We start from the raw sequence: 25,498 nt of genomic DNA, 5'->3' as shown, positions 1-25,498 counted from the left end.
TGATAGCAAAGTTGTCCGAAGCAGAGATGTTGTATTCTTTGAAGAACAGACTATTAAAGATATTAAAAAGCCAAAGAAACAAAAATTCTCTCTTACTCCAGTCACTTTTGATCCATTTTGACAACAGATGACCCACAGAGTTGAAGGGGGATATATTTAGCATGATGATGACAATCTTGGTTATGATGGTCATGATGTTCCAACTAAGTTTGAGCCACTAGCTGTGGAACTGCAACCACAACATGTCGATACGAGAAGATCTACTAGAGGACGACATCCTTTTAAGAGGTATCCTATTACAAAGTTTGTGTTACTAAGTGATGGGGGAGAACTAAAAGATTTTCAAGAGGCTATGTCACATGAAAAGTAAGGAGCGGTATACTGTCATGCAAGATGAGATGAATTCCTTGCATGAGAATCACAATTATGATCTAGTAAAGTTGTCCAACGCCAAAAGAGAACTTAAGAGTAAGTGGGTGTATAAGTCGAAGCCAGAAGAAGATGGTTAACCACCTAGGTTCAAGGCTAGGATTGTTGTATGAGACTATGAATAAAAAAAAAGGGGTTGATTTTGATGAGTCTCCAGTGGTGAAGATATCTTCAATCAGGGTTGTACATGGTTTGGCCGTCCGCATGAATTTGGATATTAAGCAACTTAATGTTAAGACTGCATTTATCCATGTTGACCTAGAGGAAGAAATTTACATTGTAACCCCCCTGAATTTCGACCCACTAAACGGAACCAAAACCATAAGGGAACGGAGGAAATTCGGGTATTACATTTAAAATAAAATAAAAATAAAAATAAAGAAAAAGACAAGAAAAAAGGTAAAGTTTGATTGATTTAAATAAATGAATTATAGAAAAACTTCCAAATAAAATCGTGCAGAAATTTCAGCAGCATCTACCTTGAAATTGGATGCACCAAAAGAAAATAAACGAGCACTAAAACATAATCAAGAAGAGGCAACATCGGCCTTGTAACAAAATATCACGGCGGATGTTCATCCCCTAATCCTCCATCGAAATGCAAAGCATGGATCGTGGTTCCAAAGTAAACGCTTGAGTTTAAAGAAAGAAAAAGAACGATAACTATTTAAATCAAACAAACCACAAAAACAACGCAACAGAGATAACTTATACAAAAATACGGACATGTGCCTCAAACTCAAAACATAAACAACCTGAATGAAAATATACTAGAGATAAAGTCAAAAAAAAAAAAAGATTATTGCACACTTCAAGACTCTCACTTATTTCCCCCGTATGCAATGCATGGAAGCTCCATCGCTTGTAATGTCTATCTATGATGTCCCCGCTGCTCAACGTAAGATCATAGACCAACGCGTCATAGTAGGGCCATCAAAGACGAGCCATCAACAATGAAAACAAACAGTACACGTCAGTAACTAATAACATTTCATATATATGACCAACAATCAATATCCACATAACAAGATAAAGGAGACATTCTACTATGTAAGTATCAACTCCAGCTATTTCTCATTTCGATGTACTTCTTAATGCCTTCACCATTTTTCTTCTCTTCTTTGATTTCATATATTCTCTTATGTGACAAGAGGCCACCATATTAGGGTCTGCAAGACCCACATGGCAACACCTCAGCCAAGGACGGTGCCGGCCATGCCGGCGCCCAATGGCAAAGTATGATCATGCCACCGTACAACGACCATATACAGATGATCTAAGCCTCTGGGAACTAAACCAATGGGGTAACAATCCCGTGGAGTCACAATAGACAACCAACTTAATATCTCATCAATAAGGGACTCATTCCCATTCATAAAACATAATTCAACACTTATCAATAAGGAATCATTCCCATTCCATCTTATACAATCTAACATTCCACTATCGCGACATCAAAACCCATTCTCTACTATCTCTACAAACCGATCCACACTTGAAATAATAACTAAATAATATTTAATAGAAAATCATTGTCAACATAACTCATATAATATTGTTACGCAAAGAAAACATATTCAAGATGCATGCAAGTGTTAGCTACTGCTTGTACTTACCTGTAACTGCAAGATGACAAATAGAGGTTCTTACGCCCCTCTTATGAACCGAGCACCTATACACGTTTAAAGTAAGACTAGTATGTGTACTTGACTTCATTTAGAAGCTACTTGCTCTAAGAAGTACCCTCTACCATCCTTACAAGTCACAGCTCATGTGAATATGCACTCTAACCATACACACAACATGTTTATTCATAAACTACACTATTAAATCAATCTAACCATAACATTGGTTTTCATTAAATTCTAAAACAAGGCATGTTCAAGGGGAAAAGATTCAATTCACACACTTTTGCAATAAAACAAGATCATGTGAGTTTAAATTGTGTAATGTAGTGTATTACATCCGATTTCAATACATGATGATAATGATTTTCAATCAAATTTGTCCCATTCCTCAAGGTTTGAAGTGACGAGCATACAAAAAAGCAATTAGTAGCTTAGACATCTCATAATCATAACAAGAAATTTGTTTGGCAACAATTGAATACTAACCACAAACAATTAAACATCAACCATGTACCCACAATTAACAATGATAACACTTAATCACCGTTAGCGACACATGATACAATAATTCTTTATTAGTAATTTTTTCATCACCACCAAACCAACAACAAAAATCACATTCACCACCATTAGCATAATTAATTAATATTTAACAACTATTAAAAGTGACCAACAACCCTAACTATTTTTAATCATCAAAACCACTATTATTAATTAAAATTAACACTAATTAAAGGCTTCCATGGAGTTGTCATAATATCACAATACCACCAAAATGCACAAAAGTAGTACATACTACTTTCAATTTATCCCTAACACAAATCCTAACTTATTCATTTTCAAATCTCACTTCTAACACTTAACCATTACAAATTCTATTAAGATACAAACTAATTTAAACTAAGATACATGAATATACCCAAAACTTTAACCATTAAAACCACTAATTTAAAATAAGGATGAAAAAGCTCACAAAAATGGAGGAGAAGAGAGGAGAGGTGGTGGGACAACCTGGTGGCCGGCTTGTGGGCGGTGGTGCAGCTGGTGGTTGCCAACGGTGGTGGTGCGGCCGGTGGTTCAGCTAACTTTATCCATACTATACTTGTGTATATCATCTACAAGACCCAAAAAAATAATCCTAGCCCATACTTAACTTTAATTTATAATAATAATAATAATAATAATAATAATAATAATAATAATAATAATAATAATAATTGACTACTTAAATTGTAACACTCCTGAACTTCCGACCCTTTAAACAAAACCAAAACTGCAAGGGACCGGAGAAAATTTGGGTGTTACATTTAAAATAAAATAAAAATAAAAATAAAGAAAAGGACAAGAAAAAAAAGGTAAAGTTTGATTTTCAAGCATATTTGTTACATTCCTTAACGTTTGAAATGACAAAGTAAGAAAACAAAACAATTAGTAGCTTAGACATTTCAAAATCATAACTAAGAAATTAGATTGACAACAATTGCATACTAACCACATCAATTACACATCAACCATGTATCCACAATTACAATGACGACACTTAATCACCGCTACCAACACATGATACAAAAATTCTTTATTAGTAATTTTATATAATAATTCTTTATATATAATTTTATCAATAATTCTTTATTAGTAATTTTATCACTACTTCTTTATTAGAAATTTTATCACTAATTCTTTATTAGTAATTTTATCACCACTAAACCAACAACAATAATCACATTCACAACCATTAGCATAATTAATTTATATTTAACTATCAAAAGTGACCATATTTCTAATCATCAAAACCACTATTATTTATAAAAGTAGTACATACTATCTTCAATTTCATCCCCAATACAAACGTTAACTTATTCCTTTTTAAATCTCACCTCTAACACTTACCCATTACAAATTTTATTAAGATATAAACTAATTTAAACTAAGATTTATGAATTTACCCAAAACTATAAAGATTAAAATCACTAATTTTAAATAAGGATGAAAAAGCTCACAAAAATAGAGGAGAGAGAAGAGGTCCATGGGGACAGTAGGCGGCCAACTGGCGGCTGCCGGCAGTGGTGGTGGTGGTGCAGCTGGGTGGTCTTGTTGTGATGGGTAAATTTTTTGAGGGAGAGTAAGGGTTTAAGGAAGAAGAAGAGAGTGGAGGGAGATATTGGAAAACATGAGCATGAGTATATACTAAAAGAGAAAAAGAAAATATGAGGGACAGTCCGACAGAGGGAGTAATTAAATTTTCAAATCCTAACCATACCTTACTTGGATATATTATCTACAAGACCCAATAAAAATAATAAATAATCTTAGCTCATACTTAAATTTATTTTAATAATAATAATAATAATCAAAATAATAATAATAATAATAATAATAATAATAATAATAATGATAATAATCATTGACTACTTAAATAAAAGAAAGAAAAAAAAATGTAAATATCTAAAGGCTAATTCAATTATTCGATAATAAATATATTAAAATCATTTTTTCAAATCATTTAAAAAATAATATTGACGTAAGAAATTACGGGGTATTACATAAATACAATAAAAAAATAAAATGTATATATTTAAAGGCTAATTCAATTATTTGATGATAAATATATTGAAAACATTTTTTTCCAAATTATTTAAAGTATATTATTGACGTAATAAATTACAGAGTGTTACATACATGGAGTAGCTTGAAGGTTTTCAAGGTCAAGAGAAATAATAAACTTGTGTGTCGCTTAAAAAATTGTTCGAATGGTCTTAAACATGCACTTCGACAATGGTGCACAAAATTTGAGTCTTTCATGGTTGATATTAACTTTCATAAGACACATGCTGATCATTGTGTGTTTGTAAATAATTGTGCTGAAGGTGATTTTCTCATTCTCTTGTTATATGTTGATGATATGTTGATTGTTGGTAGTGATGTCAACAAGATTGCTAACTTGAAGGCTAGTTTGAGCAAGATCTTTGCTATGATGCACCTTAGCCCCGCAAAACAAATTTCAGGCATGTTTATTTCTCGTGATAGGAAAAATAAGAAATTGTGGATTTCAAACGAGAAGTACATTCAGAAGATTATGCAAAAGTCTAATATGAACAATGCTAAGCCTGTGAGTTTTCCACTGCTAGTGCATATGAAATTGTGCACTGAACAATGTGTTACAGCAGATGAATATAAGAAGACGATGAAAAATGTGTCTTATTCATCCTCCGTAGGTAGTTTGATATATACAATGGTATGTACTAGGCCAAATATTGCCGGACCAAGCCCAAAACAAGAGCACCATAAGCAAAAACTCATGACCCCATGTTTTGGGAGGCCCACTATTTTTAATATTTTTAATAAATGAAGTAATAAAATACTAATTGTTTCTACCCATTCTCGCTGTTGATTTCTATTTCACTTTTCATAAGGTCTTCTGAATTCCCCCTTCTACTTCATTTGAAAAACATATAAAATTCCTCAACTTCTGTTCTCTTCAGTCTTTTTCAGTCCTTAGAACCAATGTTTTGCCTTGAAAACGACGATGTATTAGAGTTCGAACAATGTGTTTCAAACTCCAATATTACCAAGATCGAGTGTATGAGGTTTTGTGGCAAATAAATTACGGTATCAATAATATCGATGTTTGTAGGAGAAAATAAAGCAATAAAATGACACAAAGATTTAACGAGGTTCACCCAACTAAGGCTACGTCCTCCGGTGTGTAGTATCTCTTATATTATCAAAAGGAGTTCAAAGAACTCTCAAATATGGAGAATTACAATAGAGAAGAGATATAGGCTAGTGTTTGGCTTGGGGTGTATTTGTGGATTTGGATGATTATAATGTGAGTATGAGAGCTCTATATATAGTACTAGATACAAGAATATCAATAGCTCTCTTGAATATAATATTAATATAGGGTAATGAATAATATAAATAACTCCAAGAACTTGAAAGGTCGAAAAACAGCATCCCATGCACATCAGAGGATCCGCTCGACCGGACCAGAGAGCTCGCTCGGTCGAGCGAGTATCAGCTGCATTCTGGAGCATTCTGTCTGACCGCTCGACCCAACCTGGAGCTCGCTCGGTCGAGCGAGCTGGTCGAGCGGCTCTTCAGAGGCTTCTGACAGTATTGCTCGACTTTACATTGTAGAGCATCTTGAATCAACCTTTCCACTTCTTCATTAAGTCCCATAACTCTCACACTTCATTACCTTATTAATCCATACTTAATCACCATCATAAACCACAATAATCAACTTAATACACCAACTTAACACATTCATGGGATTCCATCCCAAAGGTCACACATGAATGCACCTCATCAAATGTGCACTCAAGTCACACCAATCACAACATGCTTTAATAATAATGCCGAAAATTAATATAATAATATTTTAATATTATATACGAGGATCAATAATGGGTTCTCTAGACATTTTTGTAGGCTTCAGCCTCCAGATGATCTTAGATTGCTCGATATATGACTTTGTTGCTTTGGATGATTAATCAAATATTTCAAAGCCATGAACTTGTAAATTCAAAATCTAATGTTGCTTTAAAAAATTTATAAATACATAATAATTTTAATATTTCAAATCCATGAACTTGTAAATTCAAAGCCATTGACTAAGATGTTACCAAGGGACTAGTTAGAAGTATGCCGTTTGAGATATGTCGTTTGAAAGTGGGGCTTGTCATACCCCAAATTAGAGTATGGGGAAGATTTGTTGGGTTACCTCCTACTTGGAGGAAGAGTCCATTTAATTCTTTTAATATGGGGTAATATGCAAATAAAAAAAAAAAAAAAAAGGAGAAAACAAAGTAAAGGCAATTGCAATGGGAACTCATCTTACACGCACAAAATAGAAAGAGACAAAAATAGTGACGATGAGAGAATTCAGAAAAGGAGAAAGGGTGCATCAGGAAATTGTCCTTACCAAATAGAAGATCATTTGTGATCCGTTTTATCGTCGAATTTTGACAAGGTAATCCGGGTTATCCGACCTACATATCTAATAGTTGTATTGTTATTTTGTGCATTGTAATTAGGTAATTTATATTTAGTTCTAATTTTTCTAATTGTTATTTTACCACTTTTAAGTGATGTTTTAGAATTATTTGATGTTTGTGTTGCCCCTAGTATTGGGAGAGGATTTTGATTGTAACCGTTAATTTTTAGTAATTAATGGAAGAGTTTGATATCATTTACGATCCCGAGGTTTCTGCCTCATTGGATTTCCACGTAAAAATATTATGTGTGCTTTAATTTCAGTACTCTTTACTTTATTGTGCTTGATTGCGAGATTATTCTTGTTAGCTTGATTGAGTTGGTTATCTTCCTCATCAAACAACACAAAGAGGAAAATTATGTGTGTTATAGTGCCACCTTTTTCAACACTATCCACATCAGTAAACCTACAATAAATTGACTCGAAACCTAGTTAATCCTTTTTTCATGTTGTTAAATCCTTGTGTACTTTTCATATATGAACATCGTGGTGATATTTATAATCATAGGTCTTTGTAAATAGTACTTTTGCCACTTTTCAAAATCAATCTTGCTTCAATTACATGTTTAATGTCGATGAAAAGCATTCAATGCTTTCACAAATAGGTGAATCATGAATGCCTACCTATAGGCTATAGTAACTATTTGTCGGTATAATTCATTATGTAAATACGCAAATTTATGTAGTATTGAATGCATAACTGAATAAAAACTTTATCTTTGATCTCTTACTTATTTACTCATTCTAGTTTCTCTCTATTCACTCTAATTTTAACATGTTATCAGCACAAAATTTATGCTCAATACCCAAGAAAGTAAATTTTTGCTTTTCAAATCAAAATATTTATTTTTTTCACCGGTATCCACAATTGGAACAACTATGAAATGGACAATTACTATTTTCTTTTAAACAATACACCACCATTATGGATGGCAAAGACACTATATTCTTTTTGTTATACACCACTTTGAAGAAATAGAAGTATATACATCACTTTATAAACTTGATTAGGAACTGCTACTTCTACCTATTGGTTTTAGTAGTGAACCTCTTTTGAGCTTGTAAGCGGTTTACCTCTTCTCATCATTGTTTTGGTTGCCCACACCTACTTCATAGAATTTTATCATGGTATCATAGCTCGTTATTGTAGGGCCTTTATAATTGGGCATTTAATCAAAATCACATGTTAAGTCGCCTTTAATAAGTTGTTAATTTCCAATGAGGTTTGTAACTCTTTTAGAGGAATAAAATTCTAAGGACGCTCACATGTGAAGGAAAATATTTAAGTGTCTATTTTTAAATAATTATTAATTTTCTAACATAAATTAAAAATATTTGTTTAAAATGCAGTCCAAAATTTTAAAATTAAGTCGAAACAACTTAAAATATTCCATTGTAAGTAAATACTTGTTGAGGACAACTGTTGAAACAAAAGCAGTTAATTTATAGACTTTAATTTGTTAGGTTTTTGTTATGTAATTTATCATAATATAATAGTCCCTCCTATTCACCTTAGAAGTCCCATTTGACTTTTCACGAATTTTAAGGAGAGTAGTTTAAAGTGGGACTTTAAGGGTAGAATAGAGAGTGGTATTATGGGTTTTTTAATGTAAGGGAGGATAATTAGTATGGGTAATGGAGGGTATAATTGAAAATAGGATAAAGTTACAAAAGTCAAAAACCCATACCAAAAATAGAAATGGGACAATTAAGATGACTTGACTATAAAAGAAAATGAGACACATAAGCTGTAGGAGGGAGTATATTTTTACATAGGTTAAAATATTGGAGTTTCTATATTATAAATTTTAATTTATAATGCATTTACTTTTCAAATTGACTTTGATTTAAACTTTGGCTTTTTTGATTCCACTCAAAATAAAATTTGGATCCGTTAACGTATATATACGCTCTGTTTTCCAATGTTTTTTCTATTTAGAATATTCTATTTTGGAGAGAAAAATTTAATTAAGATTTTAAAGAAATATATAGATGATAAATACATCCATATGAGATCTCGTTAGATTCGTCTTAATGTATACTTTTTTACTATATATTTTTAATAATTTTTTATGATGCGCATTTAGAAATATTAAGACTCAAAATTACTTTGAAAACTATGCAAAAAGTAAACGAGAAGAATGAAAAAGAACGGAGGGAGTAAGTTAAATAGTTTAATAAATATAAATTTGGATAATATAACCTTTTACTAGTTTAATAAATATAAATTAGGATATTATAACCTTTTATTTTAAAGTCGTATCACTAAAAGACGGTCTTTTATAGCTTATAAGATTAGATGTTTCCAAGAACAGCTGGACATGCGCAAGATCGTCTCAGTGTGATACGGATAGCCCAATCACCCCAAAAAAATAGTTTTCCTCAATATGCACTCGGTACTTGAGCTATTTAAGGTCATAACTGATAACTATAAGCTCATAGTTGATTTTTCAATTGATTATTTTAAAGTCTGAATTGATAATTTTTAGATCAAAATTGAAATTTTTATTAATAAAAAAACCATGAACTCTTGATCATTTTCAAAATGCATTTATTTAATAGATCATTTTAAGGTCTAAATTGATCCTTATTTGATCAAAATTGAAACTTTTATAAAAAAGCAGCTATAAACTCTTGGTCATTTCCATGAGCATTCATTAAATCATTTGGCAAAACTTAACTCGAGATGGACACTTCCCTTTTTTCACATCAATGGTGAACAAACACTACATATACAACTTTATTTTTAAGTTCATTATGAATAGATACTGTTGAGGTTTGAACAATATCACTATTATTGATTAATGATGAAAGAGTACAAGTACTTTTATGTTCCATTAGATCCACATGTTGCATTAAATATTAGTACTTGTATTGTACAATGTATTAACTATGTTATTGATAGGTTTATTGAAAATTCGTTTGTTGTTTGAAATTCATCCATATAATGATAAAATAATATTATTTTATTAACTTCGTTCTGAAATTATGATACAGAACAATATTTGCGTGGAAATTGATCAATTTAATGTTAAAATTGATCACTTATAGAAATTGAATTTCTTTTCATTTTGATTAATCTATTTAAGGTTTATTTTAAGTTGAAATTGGTACCTTTGAGATCAAAGTTGATAAATGCCCATAAAAATGAAAAAAACAAGGAAAAACCATATGAGGTTTTTACACGCGTAAATTAAACTGGCCCAAATTAACGGTTTCACAATGAGACCATCTCAGCTAAGTTTTTGTGTTCCAAGAACTCTACTCTTCCTACCTTTTGATGCTGAATTAGTTGGGTAGCAAGCCGATACCGAATATATGAGTTTGGGCCCAGTAGACTTGTTTACGTAATGGATTTAGGCAAGCAAATTGGTTTTGGCAACATTGATAGAAAATGTGAAACAAATAGAGGTGTTCGTTCGGGTAATCGGGTCGGTTTCGGATGGATGTCATTTGATTTGGTTGTATTTCAGATCGGTTATATTTCGGATGCATGTTGCGACGGGTCATACTCGGGTCGGGTCGGTTAGTCACGGTTCGGTTGAAGATCGGTTATTCGAGCTATCGGGTTAGCATCAGTTCGGTGTCGGTTGAAGTTCGTGTAGAGTTTCAATCGGTCTCGGGTTGTCATCGGTTAATAATTGATTCGGTTTTACCGGATTCAGATCGAGTTCGGGTATTTTTCAAGTAGAATTCGGTTACGAATTGCGAAATACTAATTACTATTGATCGAGTCAGTATCAGATTAAGTTGTTAGTCATTTTTTAATTGATGATAAGGTTTATTTATTTAAAGCAAAATAGTGAAAACGCAAATCAATTGGTGATCAGTTTTACATTGTTACTTTTACTTGTTTGACCGGAAATTAAAATTATAAAGTTCTATCCATTTTCATATAATTTGATTAAAAGTAGTTAATAAACATTGACCATTGATTATTAACTCTAAATATATGAAAACATGTATTTATAAAATTTATTTTATTAAAATGACTTTATTAGAATAACTAATAAGATGATTGAATATGAGTCAATCACACTTCTACGTAAAAAATTGGCTCAGGTTTACAATAGTTCGATCTAAACTTCGTTCGGGTTAAGTCAGTTTTAGTCGGATCGAGTTCGGTTTTGAGCATGATTCAGGTCGGATATTACTGAGGTCGGTCACTATTAAGTTCGGGTAATCTTGGCTAATAGTTACGTGTCAGTTAGAAAAATCGGTTACAGCTCGGGTTCAATTTTCTCATTTTCGGCTGTCAACCGGTTCGGGTATAGCTTCGGGTCGGCTAATATCGGTTCGATAAACCTAAAATAGGAACACATTTTCGGATCAGTTTACTTTCGATTTCGGATCAGATTTTCGGGTCGGGTGACTTTTGAACAACTCTAGAAACAAATAAGCAAATTTAACAAAAAGAATAAACAAATTGAGCTTTGGATAAACTTAATTCCAAAAATTTAAGCATCTTTATATTTGAGCCTAAGGTTAGGTTATTTTGCAGTTACTAACAGTGAACAAAAAAATTGGTAAAAAAAGTCAAAATTATTTGTTCGCAGTTAATAACTTCAAACGCAAAGGAGACAATGACATAACAATAGGAGGGACAAAAAAAAAATTAAAAACATGTTGTTCGTAGTTAATAACTGCGAACAAACATAATTTTCATTTTTTTGTCTCTTCTAACGGTAAGACATTGTCTCCTTTTGTTCGCAGTTAATAATTGCAAACAAATAATTTTGACTTTTTTTTTGCCAATTTTATTGTTCGCTGTTAGTAACTGCGAAATAACCTAACCTTAGGCTCCGACATAGAGACACTTATTTTTAAAATAAAATTTACCCGAGGCTCAATTTTTTTTTTTGTTAATTTTACTTATTTGTTTCACATTTTCAACTAGATAAGGCTTCATGCCAACAACAATATTACAAGCATGTGCATTGGTTTCCATTTGTATTTGGAAAACAACACAAACTGACGGCAACGAGAACTCCCGCAATAAGTCGGCGACTTGACGCAAATCAACATGTGATAGTCAAGCAATATATTGTTGATTTGAGGAATTATGTTAACTAATAATACTACCTCCGTCTTGTATCGTTAATGTATTACATTTAACTAAAAATTTCATACAGTTTTCGTCAAGGTATAAGTTATAATTTTAATAGACTAAATATATATGGTCCAACCCAATATAAATCGTCTTACCATATCATCTCATTTAAGAATTTGCGTAAACAGTACGAAATAAAAAGAATATTAGTTTTAGATATTATTTCCTAATTATATTGCAGTATTATTTTTGAATAGAATTAATTAAGAAAAAATAATTTATTCTTAACATGAAGTTAATTAGAAGTAGGTTATGGAGGAATAAGATAAAGTATACAAAATACCATTGGAAGCGAAGAAGAGGCAACCAAAGGTTATAAGGTGTGAAAACAATAATTTAATAAAATTATGTTTGATTTAGTTAGAAACAAATTTAGTTTAGAAACAACATTTGATGTGAAAAGAAGAAGGCCAAAGTTAATGATAAGTGAAACAAATAAGTTTTGTAGATAAAGAGGTTTGTTGAATTTTTATTGTATCGTTATTTTTTCTCCACACCTTCTCCTTTTTCGAGTATAACAATTTTTTTTCGGATTTGAACTTATCTTAACTAAACATGGTCAAAGTTGATAATGCAGGCAATTTACCTTAACTGTTGGATTGAAATTACTTTATTTACTAAAATTGAAATTAGCTTAGTTCTACTAAATTGAACTTATTTTTATTTGGAAAAATTCATATAAATAATCCAATCTTATACTTGTCCACTGTGAATAAAATTCACCTTCATCATCATCATCATCATCATCATCATTATCATATTTAATGTATCTCACTTATAGAAAAAATCATGAGCAGGGTCTGGAGAGGGAAGGACGGCGGCAACTCATACCCAAAAAGGAGAGCGCAACCAAAGAGTCCCTCAACTAGAGGAAAAATAAGAAATGTTCCTGCAAGGAAAAGAGTTGGGTGAAGTTGAAGCCACCTTGGCAAGCCTGCATCTGAATAATAATAATAATAATAATAATAATAATAATAATAATAATAATAATAATAATAATAATAATAAAACAAACGAGAAAAAACCAGAGAACAAGAACACTAATAGGCAAGTGCAAGGGAATTAGTTGTCTGAAACACGAATGAGGCGCCTCCAACTACTCTTATCCCTGGTCAGATCTTCAGAGAGGTGTAACTTATACAAATCTACTTTTATTTGCTCCTCCCATGTTCTTCTAGGTCTCCCTCGACTTTTCTTACCCTCTACTATGATGCTTTCTATTCTTCTCACGGGGACGTCAAAAGTCTTTCTATGCACATGTCCAAACCATCTCAATCTATTTTTGCGCATCTTTGCCGAAATAGGGGCAACCCCTAGCCTATCTCTAAACTCATGGTTCCTAATTAATTCGATCCATCAATGTGTGACCGCACATCCACCTCAGCATACACATTTCCGTAACTTCCATCCTATGTTCAAAAGTCTTCTTTACAGGCCAACATTCTGTTCCATACAACAAAGCCAACCTGATTGCCACTCTGTAGAATTTACCTTTTAATCTACTTGGAAACTTCTTTTTGCATAGCACTCCGGTGGCTGCTCGCCACTTGAACCAGCCCGCTTATATACGGTGGCTAACATCTCCGTCAATCTCCCCATTACTCTGAATAATCGATCCCAGATACCTGTACTTGGTTGTATTTGTAACAACTTCTTCACCAATGGACAGCTCTGGCTCTCCAACCGGCAATGTCCTACTAAAGTCGTATCGTAAATATTCAGTCTTCGTATTGCTTATACGCATCCCTTTACTTTCTAAAACTTCTCTCTATTCTTCCAATTTATTCTTAACCTCCTCTTTAGTTTCTTCTACCAACACGATATCGTCAGCGAATAACATGCACCACGGTACCGTCTCCCAGATAGATTTAGAATTTTCTTCCATAATGACTGTAAAAATAAACTGACTTAGTGCAGATCCCTGATGTAGTCTTACTTTAACTGCGAAAGGCTCTGTTATCCCAACCAGAGTCTGAATGTTAGTCGAAACTCTATCATACATATCCCGTAGAATCTCTATGTACCTTAAAGAAATACCTCTAGCCTTGAGGCTATCCCATATGATGTGTTGTGGTATGCTATCATATGCTTTCTCCAAGTCGATGAACACCATATGCAAATCTTTCTTCCGCTCCCCGTATTTTTCCATCAGTCTCCTCAAAATATGAAGAGCCTTAATAGTCGACCTTCCTGGCATGAAACCAAATTGGTTCTCCCTGATCATCGTCTCTTGTTTGATATATCCTCCTCTCTATCACTCTTTCCCACAATTTTATTGTATGGCTTAGGAGTTTGATTCCTCTATAGTTCCCACATACTTGCGCATCTATACAGTGGTATTAGTGTGTTATTCCTCCATTGTTCTAGCATCTAATGTATCCTCAAGATAACATTGAAGAGGTTAGTCAACCAATGAATGCCCTTCACTCCTAAACTCTTCCACACCTCAAGGGGGATGTTATTTAGTCCAACTTTCTTTGTTCTCCCCATTTTTTTGAGAGCTTCTCCTACTTCCTTTGTGGTAATATCACTCACTAACCCATAATCACGTGGTCTTTAGACGTCGAAAGTTTGTCTATCCTCCTCCTTTGGCACCCTAGTCTCATTGAGCAGTTGGGAGAAATATTGACGCTATCTTGTTTTGATGTCCTCTTGTCTTAGGAGAACTCATCCTCCCTCATCTTTGATGTATTCACTGTCCCTAAGTCTTGCTGCTGCCTGGACCTAATATTTGCCAACCTAAAAATATGTTTCTCCCCCTGTTTGATACCAAGCTTTCATAGAAGTCCTTATAGGCACACCTTTTTGCCTTTGCTACTGCTTTCTTTGTCGCCTACTTTGCTTCTTTGTAGCACTCTCTCTTTTGTATCCTATCCTTCTCTTCTGTGCATGTCATAAGTTCCTTAAATATCTTGTTTTTGTCCTTTATCTTTCTCTGTACCTCCTCGTTTCACCACCACGACTCTTTATATGCTTTTTGTTTCCTCCACGACACCCCCAAAGTCTCTTTTGTTACTTTTCGAATGGTCTCTGCCTTAGTCACCCACATTTTATTTGCATCGTTATACTGACTTGGGTATCCCAACGAATAAATCTTTCTTGACAGGGCAGTGGTAACATCTCTTTAAGTCTCCCTGAATTCTGACTTCTTTTCGACAATTTTCTTCCTCATCTGAAACACTAGTACTAATAACGTATGTTGAGTGGGCATCTCTATCGAGCACCTCTTTAGAATCCAAGCTCGAGGTCCTATTCCTCTTGTGTACTAACCAATAATCAACTTGGGTTGCATGTCCACCACTCTTATATGATACCAAATGTTCATCTTTCTTTCTAAAGATCGAACATGATGAACATTTGCCCTTAATTAGATTATTTTTTAATAATCCAACATTTGTCCTTAATTCGCTGTGAATAATTCAACTTTTGCCTTAGTTTACCAACATCATACCCTATTATTACCTATTATTAATAATATTAGTAATATGGTATGTTGTGGGCGAATGTAAGACAAAGTTAGATTATTAGATAATTAGAAAATAATCCAATGTGAGATTATTCACAACAGATGAATAAAAAATAGAATTATCAATGTCAATTTTTCTTTTTATTTTTGTTAATTTCTAGTTATTTATTTATTTATTTATTTTTTAGTTTTTAGTTCTTTGTACTTCTAATTTACCAAACACAATATATTTAATCTAAATTTAGTTTTTTCTAAATATGTTTTATTTGAAGTGAAATATATATATATATATATATATATATATATATATATATATATATATATATATATATATATATATATATATATATATATATATATATATAATACCCTACAATTACTTAAAAGAAAATCCTTTAAATAAAATACACAAAAAGTAAAAATTATATAGAAGTAAACAATAAGGGAAGAAATAGAAACAAAAGAAAAGCATGAGCAAACACTAATAAGAGGGGTGGGCCAATAAAATTCCAATCAGAAAAAGATGTATCCGCCAAGCAAAATCTAGTTTCTTCACATATAGGACCCATTAAAGATACTCTTGTCACTATAATTTTTCTATATATAACATCCACCATTCTTCACTTAGTAGCCCCCTCTTCCACTCTCTCTAGTCTCCTAAGATTGCTACTTTTTTTTTAACTTTCAAAATCTCACTAAAATATTACTTGCACTTTACTCTTGTCCATATTATTATTATTATTATTATTATTATTATTATTATTATTATTATTATTATTATAAATAAAGTAGTATAAATTAGTACATAAAATCAAGAGTTGTTGGTGGTGGTTGTTGTCAACAATATATGAACATTATTTAAGACTCAAATTCTGTAAATAATAAATCATATTAACTTTCCAATTAGAAAGTTTCGAATTTGAGTTTTTATGTTTTAAAATAATAGAGAATAGGCAAAGAAAATAATGAAGGAAAATGGGAGGAAACAAGGAGCAGTAGCTCCTTGTGCTGCCTGCAAACTGTTGAGACGAAGATGTGCACCAGACTGTGTATTTGCACCATATTTTCCAGCTGACGAACCTCAAAAATTTGCTCATGTGCATAGGGTTTTTGGGGCTAGTAATGTCAACAAGATGTTACAGGTATATGCATGCCTACCTCTTTTTTTTCACTTAATTTTATTTTTATGTTTTGGCGCGCAATCATTTACTATTCTTATTCTTATTAAATTATGAAATATCATATTTCCATAATATATATATATATATATATATATATATATATATATATATATATATATATATTATGTTTTTTGATTGATTTATATATGGTAATAATTTTCAACTTAATGTCATTTTTAATAATTTACATGATTGAATTTGTACCGTCTTTAAAACTATCTATATCATATACTTTATTAATATATATTGCAAGAATATTTCCATCTCTCTTCTTTTAAATGATGTATTTTAAATAATGTATCTAATTTTTCTCTTTAAATAATGTACATTTTTCTCTTTCTTATGTCATTATAAATAATGTTTCAATATGATAATTTTATTTTCTTCGTAACCCTTTGATATTAATAATAGAAAAATATAAAGATTTTGTTGATGGACACACTCATGCCTTTCATTATAAAGGTGTAAATAAATTTTAATAGTAGGCTAAGAAATATTTTGAATTTTAAATTATATAAGCATTAATCATATTAAATAACATAGAATATAATTATTTAAAAATTTATCATCAAATTATACATAAAATATATATTATCTTTTTATTTTTAATTTATTTTATAATCCTCCCTTTAAAACTATATAATTATTCTTATTAATAAAATACTTTAGAGGCATGAGTAAATTAGTTTTTTCTATAAAAAAATTAAATAGCATAAGCAGAGGTAGGGCCGGGTGTGGGCCATGGCCCTCCCTAATTTTTTTACCTTTAAAGACTAATCACTTACTCGGTTACCTCTGTTCATTTACTCTTCCATGCGTATTTTCAATTCTTTTGAAAAACTTTTATTGACTTATTAATCCACGTTTGAAGAGCAATCACTTACTCTTCCCATAAGTATATCAAACATGTATTAAGTATATTTTTCTTAAATTTAAAAGCATATAATACATAATTGCAAGTCGATAAAAAATTATATAGTTGAAATGAAGTAAATAAATAACATTATAAATAGGATAAATTATATATAATATCGTGCTTTAAATAAAAATGTTCTAAAATTATTAACACACTATACATAAAATATACAACAAGCTAAATGCAAATGATAATAATATCATTTTTTATATCTTATTAATGTTGTAAAAGAAAAAGTCCTCTTTGTAAAATATTTTATTCCTACATCATCATCATCATTTTTTAATATATTTTTACTTTTACTTTTTATTTAGCAATTCAAAGTAATTTTCACTCAAAAAATATGCAAAGACAAACATATAATTCAACTTTACGTCAGCATTATATTATATATGCAAGCATTTACGGATGGATTTTAATCTGAAAAATAAGATGTATATGGCATATCATAATTATGAATGAAAAAAGTTTATATTTATTTGGTACTCAATTGTTATTTTCAGAGTACAAATATTGTTTTTTACGGATGTGAAGAGAAATTATATTCCTGATTTGTTTTTAGGAGTATTATCTATGCATTATAATAAAAACTTTAAATTGATCATTGTCTATTCAGCACCATTTGTTTCTATTTATAGTCTTATTTTCCTTCTTGTGCCAATTTTCAATATATATATATATATATATATATATATATATATATATATATATATATATATATATATATATATATATATGTTCCCCAAATATCATAAATATGTGGTGATGAATATAAAATTTTATTTACCTCTAATATCTGCATATCTCAGATTCGTAACAAATATTTTGTGATGAATAAAAACATTTATCCCCCTATTATTATTATTATTATTATTATTATTATTATTATTATTATTATTATCATTATTATTATTATTATTATTATTATTATTATTATTATTATATTCTTTATATTTATCTTATAAATACTAGTTTGATTGTGTTTACTATTATTGATGTTCATGGGTTTTTAAAATTAAACTGATTTATGCAGCGCACATAATATTATACTTGAAAATTTTTGTAAGTATTTATGAAAGAAATTATTATGAACGTGTATGACACAAATACTAAGTTAGTTTTGATCAACTAAATTAAAGTATCAAATATTATTTGTTTTATATGAAAAATATTATAAAGAAAAATACATTAATACAATTTAAAAGAAAATAGATGAACCATCTAGGATTGACTTTTTCTAAGCCCCAAAAATGTATCAATTATAAATGTTATATAAAAAAAATACATCAATGCTTTTTTTGAGGTTATCTTTTGCAATGTTTCGTTCACGCGGTTTATATTACTATAATTGCCTTTTTTTTCACCTATCGGTTGTAGCGGTTAATAACGGTTTAATGACCCTACTTTGAGGTGCCCTTTTTTTAATTAACAATAATTAATAATTAATTTGACTAATGTTCCACACTCTTAACCCATACTTTAACCACTCATCTCAATTTCATTTATTTTTCCTTATGCTATTCTTGCTTTTCATAGTGGCTTTTCACTTTTATGATTTGCTTTTGATATGATGCTTGAATCTTAATACGTAATTGGATCTTCTTAACGTTAAACTAGGAAAAATATGAATGAATTAATTTATACTAATTTAAACAAAAAGTCATTCAATTGATAATTGAAATAAAATAGTAAGAAAATGTTAGAATATAAAGTATAATTTAAAAAAAAATTTGTCATTAATACAACCTATTTGTAATCCGCTGAGAATAAATTCACTTTATGTTTATTTTTTAATAAACCCATCTAAAAGGATTCCTTGCTGAGAATAATACAACCTATTCGCAATCAGCTAAGATGAACCCTTAGTTACATGTTTGGTAACCTATTAAACATTAGGCAAGTTTATTCTTGACCAGAAACCCCTTAGATGGGTTTATTCAAAAATAAACCATAGATCAGTTTATTCTCAGCAGATCACGAATAGATTATATTATTAATGATAAATTTCCCTTATAAAAATAATACTTAAAAAAGATAAATTCAAAAAATCAACAAAAAAAATTTGCAAGTAGTAATTATGGATTTAAATTGTAGGAATACATTTCAACGCTGTGAATTTTATGAGAAAAAATAACAGTTTTCAATACATTATCATGGACACAAAAAGTGTTTGTACATAATTTTAATCTAATTTTTAGTGAATCCTATTTGATGAATTGAATATTATCTCAATAGAAACATTTACCACTTTCTTTCAAAAGAACGTGAGTTCGATTCTTACTAGAACCTTTTCGTCTCTCACTGTACATTGTCATCTAAAAAGTGTAGCTTATTTACAATTATAATATATGCTAAAATCATAATTTAATATAAGCTATGGAGTAACATAATTGATTAGTTAAATTTTATTAAAGCAAAAATTTATATAGAACGCAATAACTTTATGACCACCAAGAAGCCTTTTCGTGCACAACCTTAGTCCTTTTATTTTGATTATTCTTAGGAGTAAATCCTACGTTTCAAAGATATATGGGGAAATCAATTATATAATTTATCAGCATATTAGATGATGAGCTCTAATTGTCTTGTAAACCTAACTGAACATCATGTATTAATTAGTACATAATAGAAACAAAATCATATATAATTATATAATTGAGTGTATATTCTTTTTAATTAATTTTAATTCTCTTTTAACTAATATATCCACTACTTTTACTCAAAACATTTTAACTAATATTTAACTTTAGTTGATTAAAAGTCGAAAATAATCAATTAATCAGATCATCAAATAAATTGTATTTAATTCAATTCACTTTTAAATAATAAATAAAACCCTACACACAAATCAAGAATATATAATAATGCAATAACAAAAATGAATAATTATAATGTTTGGTTGACTTAAAATGGTCTAAGACATTAGTTATAAATTTATAATGTCTTTCAAATAGCATGGGCGCTAAAAGGGAAAATATTCAACCTTAGCATACTAAGCTAATCATACTCTTTAGTCCATCCATAGGTTCTCTAGTCTAGTCTAGTTTTAACATGGATAAGTAAAATGTCAAAAAGCATCATCATATCCTTTGAACCATTTGTGTACATTCATGTTTCCTTGGATGCTTTGAGCTTAATTCATTATTCAACCTTTAGTTTCAACAACTCCAACAAACATTAATCCAAATTTCCACACCTTTGGAAGAGAACCAAACATACACATTACACATTTTCTATGCATAATGTGTGCATGCTTATCTTTTATAATGACATACTCTAGCTATATCTTACATAAAGTTTTTTATATAGAATAATAATGTTTCTAATACCTAAAGTTGTTGAAATTTGACCAATTATTAGATTCACTCTTGAACATATAATATGTTGTGCATGTGTGCATGTGACATGTCGTGGCTACAAGAAATTTTTTGTGTATGTCTCACATATGCAACAAAATTATTATAGTTGATTTTTTAGTAATTAAATATGTGAAATAGAGTATTATTATCTCTGTTGTCGATGATCTTTAATAATAATTTATGTGTTGATGTTAAGATTTAAGTATAGCATTATTGTCGTCTTACATACACATAAATATTTCTAATTAGGCAATTTATGTACTATCGTCTCTTATTATATTTATTTGTTGTTTTGGACAAATGTAGGAGTTGCCAACACACCAACGTGGTGATGCAGTGAGTTCGATGGTGTATGAGGCAAATGCAAGGGTACGTGACCCAGTGTATGGTTGTGTAGGAGCAATATCGTCACTGCAACAACAAATAGACGTCCTTCAAACACAATTAGCCCTAGCTCAAGCAGAAGTGGTGCATATGCGAATGCGACAATATGCCAATACTATGCCACACCAAGGCACAAGTTCACCGGAAAACTCCCCTTCTTCAAAGATGATTTCCTCACAAACCAAGTCTCTTTTTAGCATGGACATGGTTGTAGATCAGCCTAATATCGAAGAGTCACTTTGGTCATGTTAATGCTCTTAAATGTTTCAACTATTTTTTCCGTCCTGTCATGTTTGCATCATTGGCAAAAAGTTTCTGGCCGAAAGAAGCATAAAGAGCATTTTCCATATTTTAGATACATAATTAAATATAATATATTTATGATGGATGATGATGTAATAGTGTCCTTAGCTTTATTGGGACCTAGTAATTTCCTTTTATGTTACCTTAGTCCTTTACATCTTTATAGCAAAAAAATAGCACATCTCTCTCTAATTGACCTAGAGGTGATGATGGTGATGAAGAATTATTAACCTTATTGTACATGTATAAAACATATATAATCATGACTTATTATATAGTTTAGTAAAAAGTAATGAATTTGCTTGTTTTCTTTTTGTAATTTTCTATGTTTAGTGGTCTTAATGGCCATTAGTCTTCTAAATGGGCATTTTAGTAACCGACATACTAATAGCTAATGAAAGGCACGCCCTATCCTCTTTTTTGATTGAATTAAACACTATTTGTCGGCCGATGTTACATTCATATGTCCTTTCATAGATATTTTTTAGATTGTTTGAAAGGAATGGGTTTGATTGTGAATTGATTTTGAAAGGGAATGTTTGAAAGGAATGGGTTTGATTGCATATCTATTTTTATTACTTGCAATTTTTTGTTGATTTTTTTTGTATATTGGGGTTTTTAATTATATTAACTACATGTTTTGTTAATAATTTGAATCTCCACCGCATTTTGATTAGGTCACAAACTTCTGAAGTGGAGCCACAAAAGAAGATGTGACATAGCTAAGGTGTAATCTTTATGTAAGCATACTAATTTCCATTAATTTTCCTTAAATGTCCTATTTTGAATTGGACACAAATATTAATAAAGTGAGGAGATCACAACAACCGTAAATGTTCATATAATAGTTGAAGTGTATTAAAACAAATTGTATAGTTAATAAGGGTATTTTTAATAATAAAATACAATTCGTAAGGAAGGGGACCACAACAATTGTAAATTTAATAGAGGTATTTTTATAATAAAATAAAACGCATAAGGACAAATTGGTAAAAAAAGAACTTTAATTTAAATAAAAGAAAAAATTATCCTGAATAATACGATCTATTACCCATTTGCTGTGAATAAAACCTACTATTAATTATTTTTAAATAATCCAACCTTTGTATATTTTTTGTAGAGTTTATTCACAGCAGATGGACAATATGTCGGATTATTCAAGATAATTTTTCCTAAATAAAAATGAGACCAATATCATCGGCTCGATTTTGGATCAGGTGTTTCGATTCGGTTTAAAATCAGTCTTGTGTCCACATTGTACTTTACATATTTTAAAATTTATTTTGAATTCGGGTTCGATTACAAGGTCGATAAACATTAAATCATCGGATCTATTTTGAACACCATTAACCCTAATTGCTAGATTCATCAGAATTTTAAAAGCTTGAAAAAAATAATAACACAATAAGTTCTACGTCCTCCCAATCTTGAAAGTGAGGATTAATTATGAGACAAATGGAAAATTGACAAATAAATTATATTTTAAATTATAACCTACAAAAACATAGAGAGAAACGAAATACTTTAAAGGCAGCAGAACCGGAAAAATGGATAGCGCCATAACGACGGACAGTGCTACATTGGACCGATGTTTCGGTGATGGATTGGATGTGGTCGCGTGTAGGAAATTGTGTACATAGTGAGAAGGGAGAAAAGGGGTTTCAAAAGTACTTCCTCCGTTCCATAATTGTTGCTACATTTGCATGGGTATGGGAATTAAGAAAAGTGATTGACCTACACTGTAGCTGATTGTTTACTTTATAGGGTATAGTATTTTATTATTGTTAATTGAAAAAGAATAAGGAAAAATAGGTTGTTAGGTTACTTTATAGAGTATAGTATATATTTTATTATAGAGTATAGAGTATAGAGTAGGATAAAAATAGAGGTAGATAGAACTTTAAATGATTGTTTTATTACTAAAAGCGGAAATGTAGCAAGTAATATAAAATTGCCAAAAATAGAAAATGTAGCAAGTATTATGGAACGGAGGAAGTATAGAAAGAAGTTTTGGGGTTTTTAAGTATTTTAAGTTTAAATTTTAAAAACCAAAATTAAAAAAAAAAAAAAAAAAGTGGGGCGTGCTAGGATTCAGTCCTAATCCCTTGTTTTCAAAGATAACTTAATTACCAACTCATCATTATCATCATATACTATACTAATTTATAAGTACTTTGTGCTTTATGTCACGATTATAATGCATTTTACAAGCATGTTGTGCGAAATGTTCCATTTATAATGCAATTTATAATAATGAAATACAAATTATCAATGAAAATTTTTATTTGAAGTGATTGTACTTGTAATATAACAATTGGTGATGACATAAACTCCACAAATTCATACTAATATTAATATATGAATATTAATTTAACCCACAAAATCGTGTAAGATAACTAATGTAAGGTAATTAATTTTTAAAACCCCTCCCTTCATATTCCTAAATGCAATGAAGTACAAAATGAGAGTTTACTAGAAAAGGTGACAAGTTTGAAAAATAAAGTTAAGAGTAATACACTAGGAATAATTTATACAATCTTATCTTATCTTTTATATATATATATATATATATATATATATATATATATATATATATATATATATATATATATATATATATATATATATTCTCATAAAAAGAGACATCAAAGATACTCCACTATATAATATACAAAAAAACACACATGTAACAACATTATATGGTGCAATTGAAAATTATTCAATTATTACTACTTTCAATTGTTATCAAGAACATACGAGTTCATCAATTTCAGTATACCATCATTATTATCATTATTATATCAAGTGTATCATGTTCATAGGAACTATGATTAGGATATAGGGATGGAAGAAAAGGTGCTACTTATACCCATTGTTTGAGGTCTGATTCTAAAGGCCAAGATCAAGACTCTAACCCTAATCTTGACCCTAACCCTAATCCAGACCCATTATTTAGACCCAAACCCAATTTTAAATGCGTTGGCTCTAAAAAAATTAGACTCGAATTCTAAAAATAGTGATGGTATAGAACAAGTTTAACAGGAATACAGGATGTTGAACCATAATCATTCCTTATGTCTAAGTGATTTTATGAAAGTGTATTGACATAAAGGTACAACAAAAACACATAACGACCTAAATACTATCACTAATGAAACCTCCGCATTAGTCCACAAAGTCCAAATTCAGATACGATTTTTTAATAGTAAAGGAAATCAAAACGATTTCGTGTAAAATCAAATTTATATTTAATTTAATGAATGGTAAGTAGCAAGTTATGTGAAGATTTGATTACGTACATAAGATATAGGAGTATCATGTGATGATTCTATGAAAGTCCAAAGTTTCCAAGTTATTGTTTACACCTGAAAGATTATTTATTTATTAGTGTGAAAACTTTTACGTTGCACGATTTTTTTAGTATTGACATTTATAAACATATGATATTAAAAAGTAAAGCCAGAGATATAATGCAGTAGAAATATAGATCAAGATTAAATTTTATGTTATTTTTTTAGTCAATTAATGAGTTCCATTTGGAATTTTTCAAATTATCCTTTTAGTATAATGTATGGTGATTTTACAGTTATATGTATAAATTAACTATATAATTTTGGAAATTGTCAACAATGTAATATACAGTATATTATATTCTCTAATTTACTCAATTTAATTATAAATAATTGCTAGTGAAGATAATTTAATAGTAGAAATATTAGTCAA

The 25,498-nt window shown here is 30.2% G+C and overlaps 1 protein-coding gene across 1 annotated transcript; it reads left to right on the top strand.

Annotated features, from left to right (window-relative positions):
• The first annotated feature begins 16,271 nt into the window (after positions 1-16,271).
• On the top strand, positions 16,272-22,215 carry LOC130820159 (LOB domain-containing protein 4-like). Its single transcript, XM_057685423.1, has 2 exons — positions 16,272-16,774; positions 21,395-22,215. Exons 1-2 carry the CDS (start codon positions 16,598-16,600, stop codon positions 21,722-21,724), a joined length of 507 nt encoding a protein of 168 aa, XP_057541406.1. The 5' UTR covers positions 16,272-16,597; the 3' UTR covers positions 21,725-22,215.
• The last annotated feature ends 3,283 nt before the right edge of the window (positions 22,216-25,498 follow it).

This window comes from Amaranthus tricolor, chromosome 8 (assembly GCF_026212465.1).
Source record: "Amaranthus tricolor cultivar Red isolate AtriRed21 chromosome 8, ASM2621246v1, whole genome shotgun sequence".
Lineage (NCBI taxonomy): Eukaryota > Viridiplantae > Streptophyta > Magnoliopsida > Caryophyllales > Amaranthaceae > Amaranthus > Amaranthus tricolor.
This window is presented reverse-complemented; position numbering and strand designations above follow the sequence as displayed.